Below are 20,894 nucleotides of genomic sequence, written 5' to 3'. Positions count from 1 at the left end.
AAGTCAACGAAAATGAGTATTTGGATTAACGTTAACTGATAATAACAATAATAGGACAGGGTTTTTTTTATTTAGTTAAGAGCTGGCATGTTTATGTCAAACTGATTACTCGAGTCACTTTTAAAGAAATCATTACTTATTTAAGAATAGAAAATGGGACAATGTCCCATATTTTCTCAAAGAACTAATAATTTATATGTTTTGGTTACTCCATTGAAGACCATACACTGTTTTCTGGGTTTCACGGAAAAAAAATAAATATAAACAGCAGTAATAGTGATCAACATAAGTACCTGTTCAAACAAAATTTGGGACAAGAAGTCAAACTAAACAGTTTTCACTGACACATCTGTTCCTTTGTACAAAGGAGATTCCTGCTTTACTCATGGTCGTGTTTCAGTTTGCATTTCTTTTTTCTCATTTAGCTCCCCAGCTCAATACTTACTTAACTACAAATACCTGTAGTACCTTCTCTCCATCTAATTAAGACTACGAAAACCAACTGTACACATTTATACGAGCTTAATAAAATTATTATAATTATTATTATTATTATTATTGTTATTTGAGCATCCAGAACGAGTACTCCATTGTTTTGCAAAGAAAAATATTTTATTTCACTCACACTGGGATCTCATGCGTCTTGCTGTTGATCAAACTGAAGCAAGGCTAATCAAAATGTATTTTAAGATGTTGGCTCATTCTGCCTACATCATTAAATGGAGAAAAGAATATACAGTATGTTCTAGCTAAAACTCAAATAACTTTGGTAAAACCACTTGTATTCAAACTATTCCATTCTAGACAACCTCGAAAACGTTTGAAATGAGTCAGTCTTCACAGATCTTTACAGTGTAACTACTTCTTTTTGCTAAAAAGGTTAAACGTTTCTCCCCTAAAAATTACATCCAACTCTCCGGAGAAATAGTGGTTTTCTTACTGCTGCCATGAAGCCTGACACTACGTGCCATATATCTACCACTTGCTGGAAAATTGAAAACATGAAAGGGAGCTCTAATTTTTAGGTTGTTAAAATACCCCACCAGCCCTTGTTAAACATTCAACACAATTCTAATTTGTATTTCTCAAAATACGCGAGATACAATGTGAAATTATAATACATCTTCTTTGCAGATGACCCATTCTCAGCCTCCTAATGATTGCCATTGTTTTCTCCTGTTTGCTACACATGCAATCAAAACCACTTCAGTATTTTGGTTCGTGAAAAAAATTATTACGTAATATTCTGGTTATTTTCTGCTTTCAGTTAAGCAGCCTACAGTTTAATGCAGAGAGACATATGTTAATTACTATGCGGATACTAATACGCTACTAAAAGTCCCGGCCTTAGTGAAACGTAGTAAGTTCGTATGAAGTGTGTCCCAAAACCCAAGTTACTCCCATATTTCTGGCGTTACTAGAGACTTCAATGTATTCGCCGGCCACATGAATACCCTCAATAGGTGGTAAAATTTTGTTTTTTGGTCCTATTACTAGAAGCTCTGTTTCTCCCTATTCAGCTTTAGCATGTTTGCAAGAGCATCCATGCATTAATGTCATTTAAACAGGATTCGATTGCTTCAACTGAGGTTGCGTGATCTCGAAGCTTGAAAGAACAGTATAGCTGGGAGTCGTCAGCATAGAAATGATATGACAGACCATGAGCTATAACCAAGGGATGTAATGGGAGTAGTGTGATGGCTAGTCAGTGCCGGCAATATAATAGACACCAGTATAATATCACTTTTATTTACCCTCGGATTTGAAGCGAAGTTAATATAGCTAATATTTCCGAGCATTTCAACAGTACCCACAGTACAACAGGCAAAGACAAGACCAAAACACCGGGAACTCCATGCCCTTCTCTTTACGATAAGTGTAGATACAGAAGACGGGGCCTACGCTTTATCGTCCTTATCCAAGAACACTAGAATATCTTTTTCCATTTGCAACGGCAGCATATTTACTCAGTTATTTTAAGACCCTGAGTGTTAGTCCGGTCTGGGACTCAAACCCGAGACCTTTCTCACGGTAGTCCGGCGCTCTACTAACTGAGCTATCCGGTCGGTGGTAGGCAAGCAACGGAATAGGTTCACCGGATTTAAGCAAATGGCAGAGTTCCCGGCGCGCGCGAGCAAAGCATCCATACCTAAGCAAAATTGGTAAACCCAATGCAAATGTATTATATTATATTTTATTTTATTTCTCGAGCCGAGAAATTTTGGTAGTCGCTTACTTACGCCTAAAACTTGTGTCCGTAGGTATGCATCGAGTATGCACGGTTTAGGCCGGGGAACGAGGTTGCCGGTAGGTAAAAGAACTTGAAGTGAGAATTTATAAAGTGCAAATAAACCTCGCAGGGCAAATCAAAACACAGACAACGAGTAAAGTTACTCAGCGACATTACACAACAAAACATCTAAGAGATTTATTATCCAACTGCTCTATTTTGTTTGCTTTTTTTATCACTTAAATTTGGTGTTTACTCAAAAATTTTTTTTGCTCCCGTTTGACATTTGAACTGTTAAAATTTAATTTTATTAGTCTCTGGTCGCATTTTTCGTAACTCTAAAACGAGTAATTGACTATTTTTATTGGCTGGATGATATGAACGTTTCAGTTAGATATAAACAAAGTTATGGTATAAAAACGCGGCAAAATCTGTTGCACGGTGTTTACTGTGTACTGAGGCTGAATGAAAGGCGAGTAAAAGGAGCGAGACAGAACTTTCTTCCCGAAAAATTTCTCACAAGAAGTCCTTAAAAGTCGTCTATATCTCATGTTGTGACAAAAAGAAAAGGTTTAAGAGAAGGCTCGAGATAATTGTGCTGTTGAAAGATATATTCCTCGTGTAAGTCCAGTTTTCCTGTTTACGGTTTAATCTGCGGTTGTCATCATCATCATCACCTTACTCTTGTCACCCATGACCGCTTTGCTTCACTCTCAGGATCCTTCAATATGATTCAACAGATATGTATGTACTGGCCTCGTTATGAAGTGACTTCGTGATTAAAAAAAATCAGAAAAAACGTCTAATGTTCATGTCTTGGGTGTCGCCACTTAAGGCACTGTAAAATAAATGGTGAGATGTTAAATGAAATCGAAGAGTTTGTAAATTGCAAACGTTTTAAGTGATGCTGGGAACCATAAAATTCTTCACATTATAACGGGCAAAGGTTAATTTACTCGTTATTTAGATATGTTCGTCGAATTGTTTGCTTTACAACAATGTACTTGTGTTCTCCTGTTTCCACCATATTAACGATCTTTTTTTTTACGAGAATGATTAACAAAATTACGAGGCCCTTACTTGCTATTGCTAACATGATTTCACAGTGGGCACCAGTCCACCCTGAGCTGCATACACATGTGTAGCTCATGTGATCATTAACGCACGTGCCTCCATTTTGGCAGCGAGTGATGAGACAAAAACCTGCAACAAAACATTTCAGTTTATTAACCAAAAGATAAGCTCGGAGAAAGCAAAATGAAGGAATGACAACTTGATAGTGTAACTTCTGTGTTCATCTTAAAGCCTAGTTTATATGTAACACGCAAACATAAGCACATGACACGTACAATATACCCGAATGGGTATTTCCATGTAAAAGGGGCGGGGATGCTCGTCGAAAATTTTGAAAAGAATGCCTAAAAAAGACCAATCTGGGCGTGGATAAACTATTTTTGCCCCTAAAAAGATACGAACATGCTACAATTATAAATTTTATTTGTATATATCTTCGTTTGCAACCCTAAACAAGATCTTGACGGTGGAACACCCTAATTGAGACCAAGATCCGAAATTTACACTCCAAGCGAGACAACGAGCATCCCTGAAAGAAATATGTAAGTTTTGCAAGTGTGTTAAGTTTTGTTTTGATTTGTTTGAATGGCAAAAAAGTTTGCTTGCCTGTCATAGATGAGTCGCAGTGGGTACCAGTCCACCCTGCATTACACAGACACGTGTAGTTCACGTGACCATTCACACACGAAGCACCATTCTGGCAGTGATGCCCAATGCAGAAATCTGCCACTAAAAAGTCGTAACACATGAGTGAAGCACTGTTTCACAGTTAAAATGGCACTCAAATGAAACATTCCCAAACCGCACCTTCTGTGTTCATGTCACAGTAAGCCAAGATAACCTCTCCAGAACCGCTAGGATCCAACCACGAATTACTGCTGACTGCTTGTCCGTCTTCATTTGCTTTGATCTCCTTGCATGATTGAGCTGGAAGAGCGGGAATGGAACCTAGTTGCTCTGATGAGTGGAAAGAGAGTGTCAACTCAACAATATTAACCAACACCTTTGATTAAAGTAGTCACAAGTAATTCACATTTATAATCACAATAACTTTACTTCTGTGTGCTTCTCGCTTTACGTAGAACCGATCTGGATCTGACACAAATTGTTCTGGTTTAGCCTCCTTGGTTCTGTTGTTCATCTCGCAGATATTTGTCTTCATAACATAATTGTAGCTCTGGCATCTGTCTTCATAATGACAATCTACTAAACATCCAAAAGCAGTTGGCGACACCAAAGTCTTGAATGTGTAACCTTTCAAAGCTTTTCCATGGATTTTTTGTTGTGCGGGGCATTGGTCAGCGGCTGCACCACAACAGAAAAACACCACAAACACCGAAACTGCTAGCAACAGTTTTGGAGTCATTGCAACTGGAGAGAGAGAAAAAAAGCAAAAAAATTATAAGCAAAGAAATTTTAATTTCTAGATGCATCATGGTTCCGTTTCTTTTTTAAGTTAATAATCAAATCTGAAAATTTACTCTTTTGTGGCCTAATGGAAACAATTTTATATACCTTTTGCATTTTATCTTAGCTAAGAGAGGTCTTTGTAGGAGAAACCATAAATATTCGCGATTAGTCAAATAAATTTTTCCCTGGTCTTGTAATAGTTCTGCCTAAAATAAATTCGTCATTTTCATGAATGAACTGAATTTCTACTCTTGGGACGTTAAAAGAATGGAAAACGTTTATTTTGCGATTTCGACATACAAGACGTTACAAGTGGCGACGCCCGGGTTTATCAAACGTCACGAAAGCTCAGAACTAATGCGGCTGCCCAAAACCACTTTTTTAAATCAATACAACTTTTACTTTTCTCATCCGTATGTAAGATGCTTCTGTCCGTTGACATTAGATTATTTATACGCGCATTCGAAGTCTCTTTCTAGTCACTTTGATGAAACATTTAAACCTCAAAGCGATTTTCCCAACTCAGTAAGAATATAAAACCGACAGTAAAATAACGTCCAAGAATTGAGTCATGGAATCGCCGAAAGTAAACTCTCTTTAATAACGTTTTAAGATTAAAGTAAAAACAGTTAATATTTTCTTTCAAAAAACATTTCTCTACCTACTTTACACTGTATTCCTCTGCATGCTTCTCGGGCTTTATATAATGTGATGTTGAAAAGATTGGAAATTACTAACAGGAATGTGACTGGGTTTATAGTCTTTTTATTTATAGCTGACCGTGGCCTTGTACTTGTAAAGAAATCATTACTTATTTAAGAAGTTAATTCTAAAGAAGTTACTGATTGACTGTTGAGATATTTTGAGCTATTGAGTAGACACTGTTTTATTTGTGAAACGTATAAAAAAATTAAACAGAAGTCATTATTTATTTAAGATGTCAATTCTATAGAAATTAATTAGATATTTATACTGTTTTTCTTCCATACTCTTTTTTTGGGATTGCGCGTTTATTTTTGAATCAAATAAAAATAGAATGAAACAGCACAAATGGGATGCATATATGATCCAATTGATCAAAATATTCGGGACATGTCCCTGTTAAACTGCGTTCATCTTTTCCACTTGTTTTCAGTGCCCCTCTGATAAATGCCTCGTGTTTTTCCCAGTAGATAATAGTATTTTTCGTCTGTTTAATTAAATTTCTCAGTGACGCAGGCTCCCACGTTACTTACTTGTTGCTAACAACAATCATCGAAAAAGACGAAGTTGATTGCACCATTTTCAGTGTTATTTTTACACATCGTGATAAACAGTCAAGTGGTTTTCAGTTGCATTGGTAGAAACCAGTTAAAACACAACTACGGTCCTGTGGAGCCTGCGAATGTGTCATCTGCAAAGTATTGTCATTCTGACACGTAGCTCATGTATTTCTTATTAAAAAAAAACAACAAATTAAAATCGCATTGTGTATGGAAAACTCGTTTTTTGGCCCCCCCCCTATTTTTTTTTTTTTTTTTTTTTTTTTTTTTTTTTTTTTTTTTTTTTTTTTTTTTTTTTTTTTTTTTTTTTTTCCTCTCCTCCCCCCCCCCCCCCCCCCCCCCTATGTACGGCCCTGATTAACTTGCACACGAAGTAGAGTAATCAACGTAGAATGCGTCTTCATTCGGGATATTGTACTTGCCTCCAAGGTCTTGTGCACGGTCCGTACAGAAAAGACCGAGGGCCGATATTTCCCAGTACGGTCTCGAGGAAGCTTGGTTAATAAAAGATATGTTACACGATTTAAATAATTTTTAGAGATATAAGGGGAAAGTGTAAAGTTTAAAAAGAACGAGATTCTGACCGAGGACCCACTTGGTGTTTCGGTCGGAAAAGAACTCCCAAACGTTGTTTTACGAACCAAAAAAAGCACGAGAGGTTTTTTTTTACAAAAGTCGAGTTTATTTTTTCACTTTTGTAAGCCATTACAATGAACGAATTCGCGGGGGATCATTCGGGACACAATACCCGGTCTAAAATGATCCCAACTCCGCCCCCCCCCCCCCTCCCCCACCCCCGTTGCACAACCTGGGAACGAATCGTATCGCCAGCGGTAAGCACTGGTCAGCAAACAATTCAATATGGCGGATCCGAGTGGCCGAGTTCGACCAAACAACGAATTTAGGGAACGTTTGATGGATAAAGTTCATGTAAATGTTACAGAAACAGGAAAACTAGCTCAACAGTTGTTAAAGAGCTCACGATCACACGAGGTAAATAGAACCAATGAACTGTCTTATGTCTACCTGGGCCTCTGAGACGCTAGAACATTTGTTCGAGAACACCGAGTTGTTTCGCAGGCAGAGTCAGGAACCTTTGCACTGTATGGTTGGCGTTTTTAGCCTTTCTTTTGAATTGACCTAGCCGCACATCCACAAAAAATTGCTAACATAATTATTTTATTGATAACCAATTTGGCTCTTCTTCAGCCTGGTGGTTTCTTGGAGGACTCCTTGCCCTACCATAACGATAATGCTATATAGTTTAAAGTCTAAAGTGATTAATAAAATGACGATGATGATGATGATGATGATGATGATAATGATAGACAAAATACAAGAGCATCCTATTACCCTAGACCATGATAGTTAAATAAATCTCTTATAATTTTTTTCCATAATTCAAGAGGTAATATTAATTCTGTACTTGTAAGTTACTTCTGTTAGATTAGCTGAACTCATGTCACTTTCATTATTTTAAATCAGATCTTGGCTCAGACTACAAAGCAGTTTGTTAGCCAGGAAGGTGCTCTGGCAAACTCACAAGAGGTATAGGATTAAAGCTATTTTTTGTTCATATAGATATCATATAATCAATAAAATTACATTTTACTGTGCCTTTAAATAATAGCGTCTCAGCTCAATCAACTGTTTGCATTTTTTGCTTCCGTCAATCATCTTAGCAGACCTCTCAGGAAACAGAAGTTCACTTATACTAGCAGGTTCAAAGGGCCATGTCTCTGGGTTGTGTTTTGTAGATTTAAATCCATTTTGTTTGTTTCTTTTTTTCAAGTTTCATTGTTTGTCATAATTATAATCGATGGAAACAAAAATATGCAATTTTCAGTTAGGTTTTGAACTTAAGGGTTCGTGTAGTAGTAACACAATTTTTTGTAGTGTTTCCTAAACATATTTGAATATCATATCTGTACAAACCTGATTATCCTCCAGACTTACTGGACAATAACGATATTTGAATATTACTAAATTCTAATCAGTCTGGTTACTGAGAAAATCTCTTGAATACACATACAGGTTTTAAGTCACATGAGGTTTTCATCTTCATGTTAGCATTTCTTTCCCTTGGTGAGTGATTTAATGTTGGCTTAAGTGAACTAAATCACTAATCTATTGCTCACCCTTTTCACTTGGCATTTTGGCAGCTTGCCAGCCAAGGCAGGAAATGACATCATTGATATCCCCACTAGTAAGGACATGTACTGTATGCCACTAGGGACCTGGATGTACAATGTAGTTTTGTATGAACTTAGCCAGTGGTTTATTATCCAGTAAAGAACTCAGGTCTATAATAATAAATGTTAATGGCAATTTTCTTGCAGCTCATAAAACAGTCTGGAAAAATCATAGCAGACATGGAATCACAGTAAGTTTATTAATATATTTGTTACACTGCTCAATGAACACTTATGTTCACTCTTAGTGTGCAGCATCTGAAATACTTTTTGTAACTCATAAGACTGTTTCTGCATGGCACATTTGGTAAATTTAATATCTTACTGATTCTTCTGCTTTTAGTGACATTATAAATTACCCCATTAGTTTTTACCTAGCCAGGACCATTACGCTTGGGATTTTTGAACTTTGAATGACTAAAGATTTATTGAAAAAATATTAATGTACTTGTACATCAAAATGTGTTAAAATATATATTGTATTTTTACTTACCTGGTAAGCTAGAGCTTTTAATCATTTACTGTTACATTCTGATAACTTTTCAATTTCTATTTTTTAAAGGTTTGCTGATATTCAGCACAGGTAGGTGGATCAGTAATAACTATTACACATTAAATTTGTATTTTTCCTAATTAACAGAATTGATTTCACAGAGAAGTCTACTTTTAAGTTGGCATAAACTCCCTTTTAGAGTAACTTAATAAGCTGTCTGGCCTTACTTGTATAAGTTACTGACCGGTGCAAATAGTGAATGCAATGTTGTGCCAGGCACCACTTGGACTACAAGCTGGAAAATTGTGGACCACAACAAGGCAAAGAAAAGTACCTTTAAATACCTTAGTTAGAAGTCATGGAAAATATGTGTTGCTGTAACCAGGAAAACTGTCTTTAGATGCCAAACTTAAACCAACTGGCCATAAAATTATGCTTTTCAGTGATGCTCACTAAAAGAAAAATCATAATCTGGAAGATTGTTGTTTTCACCTGCAGGATCCTCTACACACTACGCTGATTCCATCATAAATCAAAGGGCCCTTAGACCCAGCTCATTCTTCTGCATTTTTTCGGGGTGGGGGGGGGGGGGTAGTGTTTGGGAGTGGTGGTGGGTAATGAAAATGTATTGATACGCTCCACTTAAGTCAAGTGCAGTCCCCTGTAAAGTCAAAATCAGATACGCACGTGAAAATAAATGAAATTCACAACTTCTAAAAATGGTGCAACGTGAATCAAGTTGCCAAGCTGTTTAGACCTTAGGGAACCTAAACGTATTTTAACACGGGCTGACACAAGCGATCAAGTCCATCGAGGCAGCCGGAAGTAATTTTACATGGCCCCATTCCCTGCTACGTAAAAGTCCACAAGCAGTTATTTCAAAAAGAAATAGTATTTTGTTTCCAGATCGCGGAACGATAAGTAGAATAAAAATATAAATTATAAGAAGGGAAGATCCTAGGTCGAGAATCAGTATTACGCGGGGAGGAAGTGCAAAACAGTCAAGTTTTTTGCATGCATGCACATTCCTTTACCCTTCCGTGCCAGCAAACACGAGACATCCGAAGACATCCAGTCTTGTTTGCTCTTCTTAGCGCTATTATTGATGGAAAATGTACAAAGTCAACAACAACATAGACAGAAAAGCTAGAATATTTACATAACAATTAAACACGGAAAGGACTTTCACAATATTTTTCACTAATACATTGCTTTAATCGATCTTAGAAGGATCGCAGTCGTTTGGTATTTCTATTTGTAATTAAACTGCAAAGCTTTTCGTCTTCCTGACAAATATATTTTCGATATTCGAAGAACATGTTTTAACTGCTAAAACGTGTGGACATTGTGGTTACGAGCTTTCTTCTGGTTGGATAGTGTGTATATAGTTCACATCCTCCACGAAGCTCAGATACACATGTGAAAAGAAATCAAATGAATATTTGTTACCGTTTTAGATTACTGAATTGCGTTTTGAATTACCTTTCTGTCAGTACGCATCTACCGGGCAGTGACAATCATTGTTCATGGATTGAGCAGCAAATGAAATTTGAGAAAGATGCCCATGAACACGTCGTGTAAAACGGATGATGTGAGAACACGTCATGTGGCAAGCGTAACTCCATGTTGAGATTTCTTCATGGAACTTATTTTTGACTTTTACTAACGGGAGAAGGGCAGCATACTAAAATTACTTCCGGCTACCTGAAGGGACTTAATAGCATGCAACAGCGCACGTTAAAATAAACCTTGATTACGTGTGTCAGCACATGATAAAATGAACCCCCAGGTTGTCAACATTTCCACTGTTTGATTCACATTTGCCTTTTTAGAAGTTCCGAATTTGTGATTTGATGTAAATTTATTTACTACAACATAAAAGGATTTCATTTGTGAGATTTAAAATGAGAGATAAAAGGATTTCATTTCATGAGCTTCATTGAAGTTATTTTTAACGTTACTTAGGGGGGAGGGGTAGCATGTAAAATTACTTCCGTTCTGCAACTTCCGTCTACACAATTTTTGTCCACACATTTTTTGCCCACATGCTAGACGACTTCCGCTTCCATCCACATCTGATCCACTATAATACTCATTCTTTGAGAATGAGCTAAAAATATCCTTCTCTGAAATTGCCATAAATCGGCCAAATTAGAGTTGAAATTATTGAATTGACCTGAACTTTTAGCTTTTTCCTTCTTATCTGGGAGCTTTGACTATCTTTGCCCAGGAGACCAGTTGGTAAATAATGGTTTTATTTTGTTACAGTTTGCAGACAGTAAACACTATCAGTGAACACTTGGACCCAGTATGGAGGTAGGTAATGAAAAGAACATGTGCAGCACAATGTAAGCTTGAGAACAAACTCTCTGGTCATGAGTTAGATTAAGAAGGGGGCAACAGAATGCCATGTTTGCCCAGCTCTCTTAAAATTCTTAATGACTGTAGAATGGAAGCTGGTCCTCTACCCAGGGGTTTAGTCTGTCAGGGGAAGCTTTGCCTGTACACTTATCCATTACCCAACTGAACAACCTGTGCATTTGGCAAGCTGCTAGTACTTTGTAAGTAATTTACCATGGATGGATAAAATGGCAATGTACATGGTACATGTACATTATAGGTCAATAGATTATGTTCTAATTCAATTGCAGTGTCAACAACAGAAACCAGTTTTTACATTTATTTTTGTTCGATGTGGTTAACGGTTTTTTTGGGCTATTGGAACATGTTCAGTGGAAACACTTCACTTAACTGGTACTTATATTTTATACAAAATTTGTGCATAGAATATATTAATTAACAGCTTTTATTCAATCATCACAACAGCTTTATACAAAAATATATTAGCAATGTTAAATCATACTTTTTCAAACCCATCAACAAATCAATAAATTAAAACAACTCAAGATATCACAAACCATGACGGTGGTTACAATATCTGATCTTAAATTATTAAAATACATTTGAATGATTTTACTTCTCGATTTTCTCTTTAGTTTTAGTTTTGATTGAGAAGATAATACAGTTGAATCCCAATAACTCGAACCTTCAAGGGAAATTGAAAAAGGTTCGAATTAACGGGAGTTCGAGTTATCAAGGGTAAAATTAGTAAGAAAATGACCTAAAGGGGAATTAAACAAGGTTTGAGTTAGCGGGAGGTTCAAGTTATTGAGGGCTCATGTTGTCAGGATTTAACTGTATTGCCAAACCATTGAGACAGTAGAGTTTCACCACATTTCCAAAGGCCTCAATGTAATATTTTCTTCAAAAATTACTTACCGGTATTGCAAATTGTATTTTTAAATATTGGAAATACAATGAATTTATGCTGTCTTTCATGTTTGACAATATTCAACCCTCCAAGTTAAGACCTTTTTAGTCGCCATGGCGACTAAAATTTTGGAGCTGGCTACTAAATTTGAACCTAAGGCGCCAGCCTGGTGACTAAAATTGAGAAGAAGGATTGAAAGAGTGAGCGTAATTAAGCAACTAAAATTTTTCACAGGCAACCAAACTTGAGCAGTTGGTGGCCAAATTGCCACTAAGGAAAAATATAAACTTGGAGGGTTGATAATTATTATTGCATACTAGCCTGTTAATTACTGTTTGCACATGTACCATCTGCAAACAGGCTGCCTAACAATGTACATGTATACATCCCTTTTAAGTTGGGTGGGGTGCCTGTGTCACTCTAGCGAAAACTGTCCGAAAACTATCCTTATCTGATCAAACTGTTGGCATCAAACCTATCTCAAAATCTATGTCTTATTGGGTCTTTCACTTTGACAATAGCATCATACAGCCATGTTGGCAATTCGGCTATGTGCATTTAAGCAGATACTGTAGAATTCTGATTTCTTGAAAATCAAGGGGAAATGATTATTGCTTCCAGAAATCAGGATGTTTGACAAATTGAGGTAAAATTGCAGAGAAGTACCATCCAAGGGTTTGAGAAATTGGGAGTTTGAGAAACTGACGGTTCGAGAAATCGGGATTCTACTGTACAACGATTTAATATGTGTACATGTATATCTGGGTATTGTCTTGTCAATGATGGTAGCAATAAAGAAACTGTGTTTTTACGCTTCTTTTAGATAAGCATAAAACTTCCATGTACTGCTTTTCATCGTTTTTTTTACAATTCTTGGGAGAATTTGGTTTGTAATCAAGACATAACATGTATGTCGATACTGTTCATGCACTTTAATCTGTTGGGAGAGGAGTAGCGCTTATGGAATATTTAATTTAACTATAATTATGTTTAGTTTGGAATAGCCATTACTATGTATCCCAACTTGTTAACTTAACAAGCTGTTTGAATTTTACAAAAGGGCCAAAATCATCTATACATGTTGCTGTGGAAAGCTATCAGGAAAAAAAGTCAGTTGAAAATGCTTTTACACTACAGAACTCAAGTCTAATCATCAACTTGCATAATAATGAGAAAACTCACAAGCCAGCCGAGCTTTTGCGAACAAGGCCCTTTATGCTGTACATGTGGGACTACGTTTTTAATTATATTAATGTATCTGTTTTTAAATAATTTTGTTCAACACATTGTATGGAACAATCTAAAAATTTCCTGTTCTGTCCTGTCCTGAGTGCTGGGAGATCATTAACACACTTAAACACACTTTACAGTGCGCAAACCAAGTGTTGTCAAGTATTACTGTATAGTGTCTAGAATGATCTGAACCACCATTATGTTTGCTCTTCAGATGACGCAAGGATCATAATGGAACTACGTGTTATGTGTGGGTGCTTGTCTGTTGTGTTGATGAAGGCAAGGATTGCCAATCGTGGTGCGACTAAAGATGCTCTACACCAGTCCATCATACAGTGATAGTGCCTGTACAATGGACGGATCAGACTTGGAGCCTTCTCGGAATTCCTCCATTGACAACTTGCCATCAGCATTCTGTAGAAAACAAGTCATATTGAAGCAAAATGTACAAAAAGAAAGGAAAAGAAAACACCAATGTTCCAAGAATTGAGTACTACATGCAAAATAAACAAAACTGTTCAAAGCCAGATATTTGATACTACTGAATTGTCAAGTCAAATCAAGTATGTTTTAAAGGTACATCTTTTTGGAAATTCAAGGTTGAGTCAAGGAAGCATTGATTGTAGTTGCACTGTAAAGAATAATTCTATACTGCAGTGCTTCTGTAAATTTGTGTTTAATTATCTGTGAATACACAGTTTAGGATATTTAAAATTTCCAAAAATCCGAGGGAAAGAAAAACTTTACTAGTTGTGAACCCACATGTAAATATTTCAATAATTTAGAAAAATATCAATGGACTGTGAACTTGTTAGGTGGTAAATAATGGTAAATTACAATACAGTAGCTTGTGTTCTTACTAGAAGTCACTTTTGTTAAGGAAGAATCTTTAAATGGCTCAATTTATACTAGAGACGGATGATCCGTCTGGACGAACTTGCATTTTAATTAGGCGAGCATTTTTTAGTTCGTCTGATAATTCGTCTGTGTATAAATACGGGCAAACAGACAGATCATCTGTCCGGACGAACTATCTTCGTAATTCATCTGCCAAGGCAAACTTGCCAGATAGTTCGTCTGGACGGATAATCCATCTGTTTGCCCATAATCATTTATACACAGACGAATTATCAGACGAACTAAACTAGTAATAGTTCTCACTAGTAAACTGCCCCCGCCTTTTCATAATTTGTTCTACAGCAATAATCTAAGATAAGTGGAGTCTTTTTTCGGCCTTTAATTATTGATGCCGATAGACCACAAAATTAGGCTTCTTTTTTATTGTGCCATGTACGTCACGACATTGTTTGCTGTGGAATTTCTTGTTGTGTGACACCGTTGCGTCCTAAAAAAATTCACAAGTTCAAGTCGAATATATTACCTAGCGGAAATAACACATAACACATTGTTCGTGGTGACAACACGCAAGCTTATTCCCTGACTTATAATGAACTTATAATAATTTCCAGGCCAAAAAGCCTGACAATTCCACGAGTAACAAAATAATTATGGCAAATTCAAAGATTCGGGTAAACAATTTTTGATCCTTATTCAACCATTCTTTGGATCAAATAAACTGACAGTTCGTTAGCGAAACGAATTGTATTGCATGACAAAGTTCACGCTTTTGTTTGTTACTCGTCGTAATATTTATACGATTTCCACTTGTTTTCACTACATTCAGTTTGACTAAGATAAGAAACTCTTCGTCCCCGCATTATACGCCTGTTATGCTTTCCATGTCATTTTCGGTATCATTTCAAATTTAGGTACATGTTTTACATATTTCTTCAAGCAAGACATGTTGCTTGTGATCACAGTGCGACGGCTAATTTTATCTTTTGCGGCACTGACTTCCATTGCTCCTTTACGATTGTTCCGGCAATCCTTTGCGAGCATTTGGGCAATCCTTTGCGAGCCGCTTTGACCAAAATCGAGATTTTTTCCGGTACCGTTCACTGAATGCACACATTTTTCCTACCTACGTGCAGGGGCAAAAATGCTCACCTAATTAAAATGCAAGTTCGTCCGACGGATCATCTGTCTCTAGTATAAATCGAGCCAATTTTAATCATCTTTACCTGAACTTTATAGAATGAAGTCATAAAAGTTCAGTTTAAGTGTATTGCTCCCGTATAAATTGCATGTAGGGAATATTTATAAGAGCCAGTATAAACATATGTAAGTATAAGTACCGTGTCCATTTGATTAAAGATTCTATTGACCCTCTTTTCTGGAGTGTCTTCATCTTCTGGTAACTTCACCATGCTGGCCTGTGATAACAAAGTACAAGATACATTATGTGTATCTTCATTGATGATTAAACTTTTTGTAGGTTGATTTGATATAAACTTGGAGCATTTTCTTATTTTTCCCAACCCTGAGATTACTTGTAATCCTACAGTGTAAACCGTAATGGCCCACACTGTGCCTGAGTTTATCCCTGGCCAGCACTCAAACGCAGACCACTATGACCTGAAATCTGACATACTACATGTACGTACATACAATCCACTTAAATAATGAACTATAATTATTATTTTCTTGCACACAGTGGAAGGTAAAAAAAGGTGTGGCATTACAGTGTAACACTTTTTCAACAGTGCTGTACATAGGGCTGTGATTTACAATAAAAGTGAACTTATGTCAAAGAGGCTACACAATTTGCTAGACAAACTCAACGTTTCTATTCTCTTTTCATCTGATTATGCAATTACCATGTTTTGTCTTTAGGTAAGGCACTACATTCTCTGATAGCAAAGTGCTATCAGTGAAAGTATTGAACAGTTTCCCATCAATGATTAATCTTTTATTTTGCAGGAAAAAACAGACATACCACCATCTTATAAATAGAATCCACTATGTGAAGCATTTCCTCCTTGGTTATATAACCATCATCATCCAAGTCATACAGCTTGAATGCCCCTGGCAAAAAAAAATCAAGGTCACAAAATGTTATTTCGGACTAAACATACATGAAATACAACCACTTACATGCCATTTCACTACAGGTCTAAATCTTGTACCAGACTTTGTTTCAAGATTATAACTTCACTGTCAATCTTGATCTACCACCAAATTCTTAAATCTAATTATTAAAAGCTGAGTAGTCATGCATGACATACACCCACCGAAAATCCCTTTTAGATGTGGAGGGGGACAGCAGGGGCGGGAGCCTGGGAGGAAAGGGCCTGGAGAAGAGAGGGTGGGACGTTGGACTCCTAAGGTGGCAGGAACCAGGAGAAATTGAAGTTTTTTTTGCCACATTTGGTTACATTTTGGACAAAGAGGAGGAAACCACTATGGAAAAGGGGGCAGGAAGCAAAAGAAAAAGCTATGGGAACAAGAGTAAGAGGTGCAAGAAATACTGTAGGAGGTTTAGACCCCCTTCCCCCCCCCCCCGCTTAGATGATCCCAAAATATGTGTTAATACAAAAGACTTACATTGAAGTTTTTCATCAATGCTTCCTCTTGATGTTACTGATAAAGCGCAAATGAACTCTCTAAATTCTATTGTCCCATCCTAAGATGAAAACAGTGCAAAGATCAGCCTGAGCAGTTTTTTATAATGCAAAGAGTTCAATGCTATAATTTAAATCAGACAAATAAAATTCAGTGCGAGATACACAGTTTGCTACCACTGTTTAATTTCCAATGGTTGTACATTGTTCAGAAGTGTAGAAGTGCAAAATTAATATTAGAAATAGGGCCGTTATTATACGACCCACTGACAGTCTTATGAAAAACAATACTGGGTGCACTAAGTAGCTAAAGTGCAAGAGCTAGACTGGGGGGGGGGGGCACTCCCATATATGAGCTACATAGGTATGTGCCGCTGTGAAGGGTATGGTTTTCAAGGAGTTTAGTCTGGGATAGGGTATAGAAATCTGAGAGTTTTGGTCTAGAGTAGGGTATCATTTGCCGAGAAACTGATCAGTGGTATGAAGAATTAAGTCCAGAATAGGAATAGGAACTCCGAAGAGAAAGAGACTTCTGTAGACATGAATAAAATCATTGTGACAATGTTTGTTTACAGATGGTTTTCCATTAAAAACACTCATAGTGATGCAGTCTAAAAAGAAGCAAGTCTGGAATGGGGTAGGGATTTTCGGTATCTAGTCTAGTATAGGGATGTAATTATTTTAACCAGCTGAAGATGGTCTGGTATAGGGTGAGGGTTTCAGAGTCCCAGCGGCACACCCCCACCCGAAAATATACAGTGTGCCCCCCCAGGGGGGCTAGACAGTGTAAAATCAAGCTCAATGTGTGATGGTGATTAACAGAGTTTGAGTTAGTTAGGTTCACCAGATGATAAAATATTTGCAGTTTTTTGCCCTTGGTCATTTTGCTTTGATCTCACTGTGGTTAGTCAGTACGCCATAACCTTGACCCAGCAGTTCCCACATTTGACCCTCCCACACAGTCAATAAGCCCCCATGGTGCTGTCTTGTTTGGGAAATAACTGTTGTGAATGGTAAAAATACTATTGACTGTAAGAGCCCCCACTATCTCCCTCAAACCACTACTGTTACACAGGACAATAAAAATACATGTTAAATAATTAAATGGAAACCTAAACAGATTAGCTGCATTGTTTGGGTACTTGGATTTTATGGATGTCTCAAGAAATATAGATATACTTCAAAATTACATGTGTATGCTAAAATAATATATATATTTTTGGCAAATTTTAAGTGATAATCAAAAATATAAATATGTACGGTAAAATATTTAAAAGTAACAAGTCATGATATAAAATGAAATTAATTTTCTGTTATTGTGGTTTAAAACCTCAGATAATTTTCTAATGCTTAGATGTTACAGGAAGACATTAAATTATTTTTTTGTGCATTTTATAACAATTTAAGGGGTTTTGATTGTAAAAGAATTATCTTAGGGATGAAAAATAAACCTGTTAAAACGTAAAATTTGCACACCTTATGTTAGCCTGACCACAGAGGGATAACTGAAATTCAGGCTAATCTCACGTGGGTTGCATTATACATGTAAGAATGAGGAAACCGTTGAATCTAAATCTCAGTCACAACAGGATGTGTAATACAATATGAAACATCTTTCATTATTGTGGCGATGAATGTCTGATGACTATTGCCACTGCTGGACATTTTTATTTTTTATTTTAATAACAATGAAAATATTAATTATTCTTGAAGACTAAACATCACTGCATTGAAAGTTAATTTTTGTCTTTCCACATCTCACCCTTGAAATAAATTAAGTGATATATATTTTAAAATTCTTAATCCAAATCTTAGTAGCAACAAGATATCACTGTCATAAAATATGAAATAAATATGAGATTGACTGACATCCGATGTCTTGTGTGACAGATATCTTTTGTAACAATCAGTATATCAGAGAGAAACACAATTTGTTGATTTGCAGACACCAATCCAAGGCTTGCTTTGATGCGATCGTATTTAAATGAAAGCTGTAATTTAATCGTTTTCAGTTTCACCTGAAACTTTATTTTAATTATCAACTTATTTCTTTTTTACACCCCAGCCCTTCTCGCCACAGCAAAAGCAAGCATTAAATAAGAGTTTGTATGGATTTTCGAACTGAAAATCCCGCTCGTAAATTAACTAGGGTGAAAAAGATAAAATAATTAAAAAAATAAGAAATCGCGCAATAGATTTGATGCGACATTATATGGTATTGTTTATGCAATTTGTCACTGTATTTTTAATTTCTGAACTACCTTGGGCAAATACATGATATTCTTCCATAATTTAAGCGTCAAGAAATATAAAGTAGAAACTCTGATCAAATTATAGTGAGTTCCAGCTTAAAAAATAATTCGCATCTACAAAGCAATTTTAAGGATTTTAAGCTCACATAAAGTATATCATTAATTAAAGCTACCCACACTCTTAAGACACTGATCCGTATTAACTCGTATTGTATGGAAATATGTATAGCTACCTACTGACAATTTATACGACGCATGCTGTTCGAAAAAAAAATAAACTCATAAAAAAACAGCGCAGCTTTGGGATATGATCTCTCAACTTCGCAGTTCGTTTGTATAAAAACCCTAAATCTGCCTAAAAAATTTTCTGGGGCTGAAATTAAAAGAAACACACTCTTACCTTATTTTCATCGAACACATTAAAAACAAACGAAGCAAACTTTGACGGATCTCCAAATGGAAAGAACTGTTTGTAGATTTTCTGAAATTCCTAATACAAAAAAGGAAGAAAAGAATAAACATGTTTTTATTCTATCGCCCCCAGCTGTAATTAAATTCATTTCAACTCGACATAATTAAATTCTGTAAACAACCTTAAAATGATATAAATGTGTTTCGATTTACTAGATAATGGCGACATAGTTATCGAAAATGGTTAAAAAAAGTTCACAAAACCTTTTTTAAGCTTCACTTACCAATTCATTAAGGTTGCCTGAAGGGCAGTCTTTTAGGAATCCTTTATACCTGGGAGAGAGAAATTAGCACTTTCGAATTCAAATTTATCGACCGCTCATCACATAATTCTAAAACCGACAGCCATCTGTTTATCTGCACACGCACACCTTTGCACTATAAAAACTTACCATTGCTGCAATTCTTTTTCACTGACTGCAAATACATACAAAGAACAATAAACGAGTTAATAAAAACCCTTAACGTTACTCGGAGCAGAAGAAAAGCATTCCAAATTAATTTCTCGCCAAATTTCAATTACGTGCACGACTGAAACGTCAAACTACGTGTGTGAGAATATTGTTATAAACAACTCATGAAGAGTGAATCGAAACACATGGCTAACTCACAGTAAGTCTTGTGTACAAGCTCTTGGACTAACTCAGGTTTTAACTTGCAGTTTTTCTGCCCCATTTCATTCACGCCAGAGTCTCATTACAGTGTCGTTCCAATCGGCCACACATCAACTGCAGTAATGTCGAGTGTCTCATGAGGATTTATTCAAGTGTGACATTTGTTGTCATGGAGATTGCGTTACTTCTATTGTATAAAATGGTTCGATTTTTTTTCGCTGGCAGAAAATAGTATTTTTAAGTTGGTTTCAAATCAAGCGACAGTACTTTTTTGGTCAAGTCTTGCATTCCATTCGCTTGATTTTCGCTTTTTGGCTTTTCTCTGTTATCTCGGACGATCTCGGTAGTTGATACAAAAGATAACTCCAGGAATTACGTCAGAGCGGTCAAATCCCTTTCATCCGCAACGAAAGCCCACATAAAAAAAATTGGTTCAATACACTTTATATGAAAGGTGTCATGCTCCGATTCCGGAATTAAATTAGGTGCTAATAGATTTATTATGTTTCTCAGCGGGGTTTCGATTAGGCGACTATGGTAAAATATCTTTTTCGTATTTAGCAAATTTAAGAAACATTTTCCACGCAGACACTAGTTTCATTAGCTACTAACAATAGCTTGCTTGCGGCTTTTTCCTTGAGGATCCCACAAAATCCAGATTATTTGAGATTATCAGCGCATAATTGACAAATAAAGGCAAGAAAATTAAATTCGCTTCTGAAACTTAATAACTTAAATGAAATTTAAGTACCGACTGTGTAAAGATTCGTTTCAACGACCATTGAACGACTAATAAATTGTGTGAAAGAAAGTCAAGCTCCGAGTCAAGCCGAGACTCAAATTGCTGTTTTACTTGAAAATAAAAACATTGTGGAATTTTAAAGGACTTCGAAAGCTGTACTAAGGTGTACGTAGTTTCTAGAACTTAACT

At 36.3% G+C, this 20,894-nt stretch overlaps 3 protein-coding genes across 4 annotated transcripts; 1 reads left to right on the top strand and 2 right to left on the bottom strand.

Annotated features, from left to right (window-relative positions):
* Positions 1 to 3,804: 3,804 nt before the first annotated feature.
* LOC144647348 (uncharacterized) lies at positions 3,805 to 5,445 on the bottom strand. The gene is made up of 5 exons (XM_078507148.1): positions 5,380 to 5,445; positions 4,361 to 4,675; positions 4,112 to 4,261; positions 3,911 to 4,033; positions 3,805 to 3,833 (listed from the first exon to the last, which is right to left on the bottom strand). Exons 2-5 carry the CDS (start codon positions 4,668 to 4,670, stop codon positions 3,805 to 3,807), a joined length of 612 nt encoding a protein of 203 aa, XP_078363274.1. The 5' UTR covers positions 4,671 to 4,675; positions 5,380 to 5,445.
* A 1,384-nt stretch (positions 5,446 to 6,829) lies between these two features.
* Positions 6,830 to 13,514, top strand: LOC144634368 (BLOC-1-related complex subunit 7-like). 2 transcript variants are annotated; one of them, XM_078493304.1, is made up of 6 exons: positions 6,830 to 6,969; positions 7,462 to 7,524; positions 8,316 to 8,359; positions 8,731 to 8,751; positions 10,930 to 10,977; positions 13,380 to 13,514. In XM_078493304.1, exons 1-6 carry the CDS (start codon positions 6,838 to 6,840, stop codon positions 13,381 to 13,383), a joined length of 312 nt encoding a protein of 103 aa, XP_078349430.1. In that variant the 5' UTR covers positions 6,830 to 6,837; the 3' UTR covers positions 13,384 to 13,514. The 2 variants fall into 2 exon arrangements, with proteins under 2 accessions (XP_078349430.1, XP_078349441.1); XM_078493315.1 differs by lacking the exon at positions 13,380 to 13,514 and having other exon boundaries at positions 10,930 to 10,981.
* Positions 11,457 to 20,340, bottom strand: LOC144634216 (neuronal calcium sensor 1-like). The gene is made up of 8 exons (XM_078493112.1): positions 19,961 to 20,340; positions 19,742 to 19,766; positions 19,574 to 19,622; positions 19,279 to 19,368; positions 16,610 to 16,688; positions 16,002 to 16,090; positions 15,361 to 15,438; positions 11,457 to 13,579 (listed from the first exon to the last, which is right to left on the bottom strand). The coding sequence occupies exons 1-8, from the start codon at positions 20,022 to 20,024 to the stop codon at positions 13,481 to 13,483; spliced, it is 573 nt and encodes a 190-aa protein (XP_078349238.1). The 5' UTR covers positions 20,025 to 20,340; the 3' UTR covers positions 11,457 to 13,480.
* Positions 20,341 to 20,894: the final 554 nt, after the last annotated feature.

Source organism: Oculina patagonica, chromosome 1, assembly GCF_052425735.1.
Source record: "Oculina patagonica isolate OP01 chromosome 1, crgOcupat, whole genome shotgun sequence".
Lineage (NCBI taxonomy): Eukaryota > Metazoa > Cnidaria > Anthozoa > Scleractinia > Oculinidae > Oculina > Oculina patagonica.
Note: the sequence above shows the minus strand (reverse complement) of the source record. Positions and strands in the feature narration are given on the sequence as shown.

Excerpts from the sequence above, each read along its gene's own strand:
- LOC144634216 (XM_078493112.1), bottom strand. The coding sequence starts at position 20,024 with ATGGGGCAGAAAAACTGCAAGTTAAAACCTGAGTTAGTCCAAGAGCTT. Across the intron at positions 19,369-19,573 it reads CAGGCAACCTTAATGAATTG|GAATTTCAGAAAATCTACAA; the intron begins GTAAGTGAAGCT and ends TTTTTGTATTAG. Across the intron at positions 15,439-16,001 it reads ATTCTATTTATAAGATGGTG|GCCAGCATGGTGAAGTTACC; the intron begins GTATGTCTGTTT and ends TTGTTATCACAG.
- LOC144634368 (XM_078493304.1), top strand. The coding sequence starts at position 6,838 with ATGGCGGATCCGAGTGGCCGAGTTCGACCAAACAACGAATTTAGGGAA. Across the intron at positions 8,360-8,730 it reads ATAGCAGACATGGAATCACA|GTTTGCTGATATTCAGCACA; the intron begins GTAAGTTTATTA and ends TATTTTTTAAAG. Across the intron at positions 8,752-10,929 it reads TTTGCTGATATTCAGCACAG|TTTGCAGACAGTAAACACTA; the intron begins GTAGGTGGATCA and ends ATTTTGTTACAG.
- LOC144647348 (XM_078507148.1), bottom strand. The coding sequence starts at position 4,670 with ATGACTCCAAAACTGTTGCTAGCAGTTTCGGTGTTTGTGGTGTTTTTC. Across the intron at positions 4,262-4,360 it reads AAAGCGAGAAGCACACAGAA|AGCAACTAGGTTCCATTCCC; the intron begins GTAAAGTTATTG and ends TCCACTCATCAG. Across the intron at positions 4,034-4,111 it reads CTGTGACATGAACACAGAAG|TGGCAGATTTCTGCATTGGG; the intron begins GTGCGGTTTGGG and ends ACGACTTTTTAG.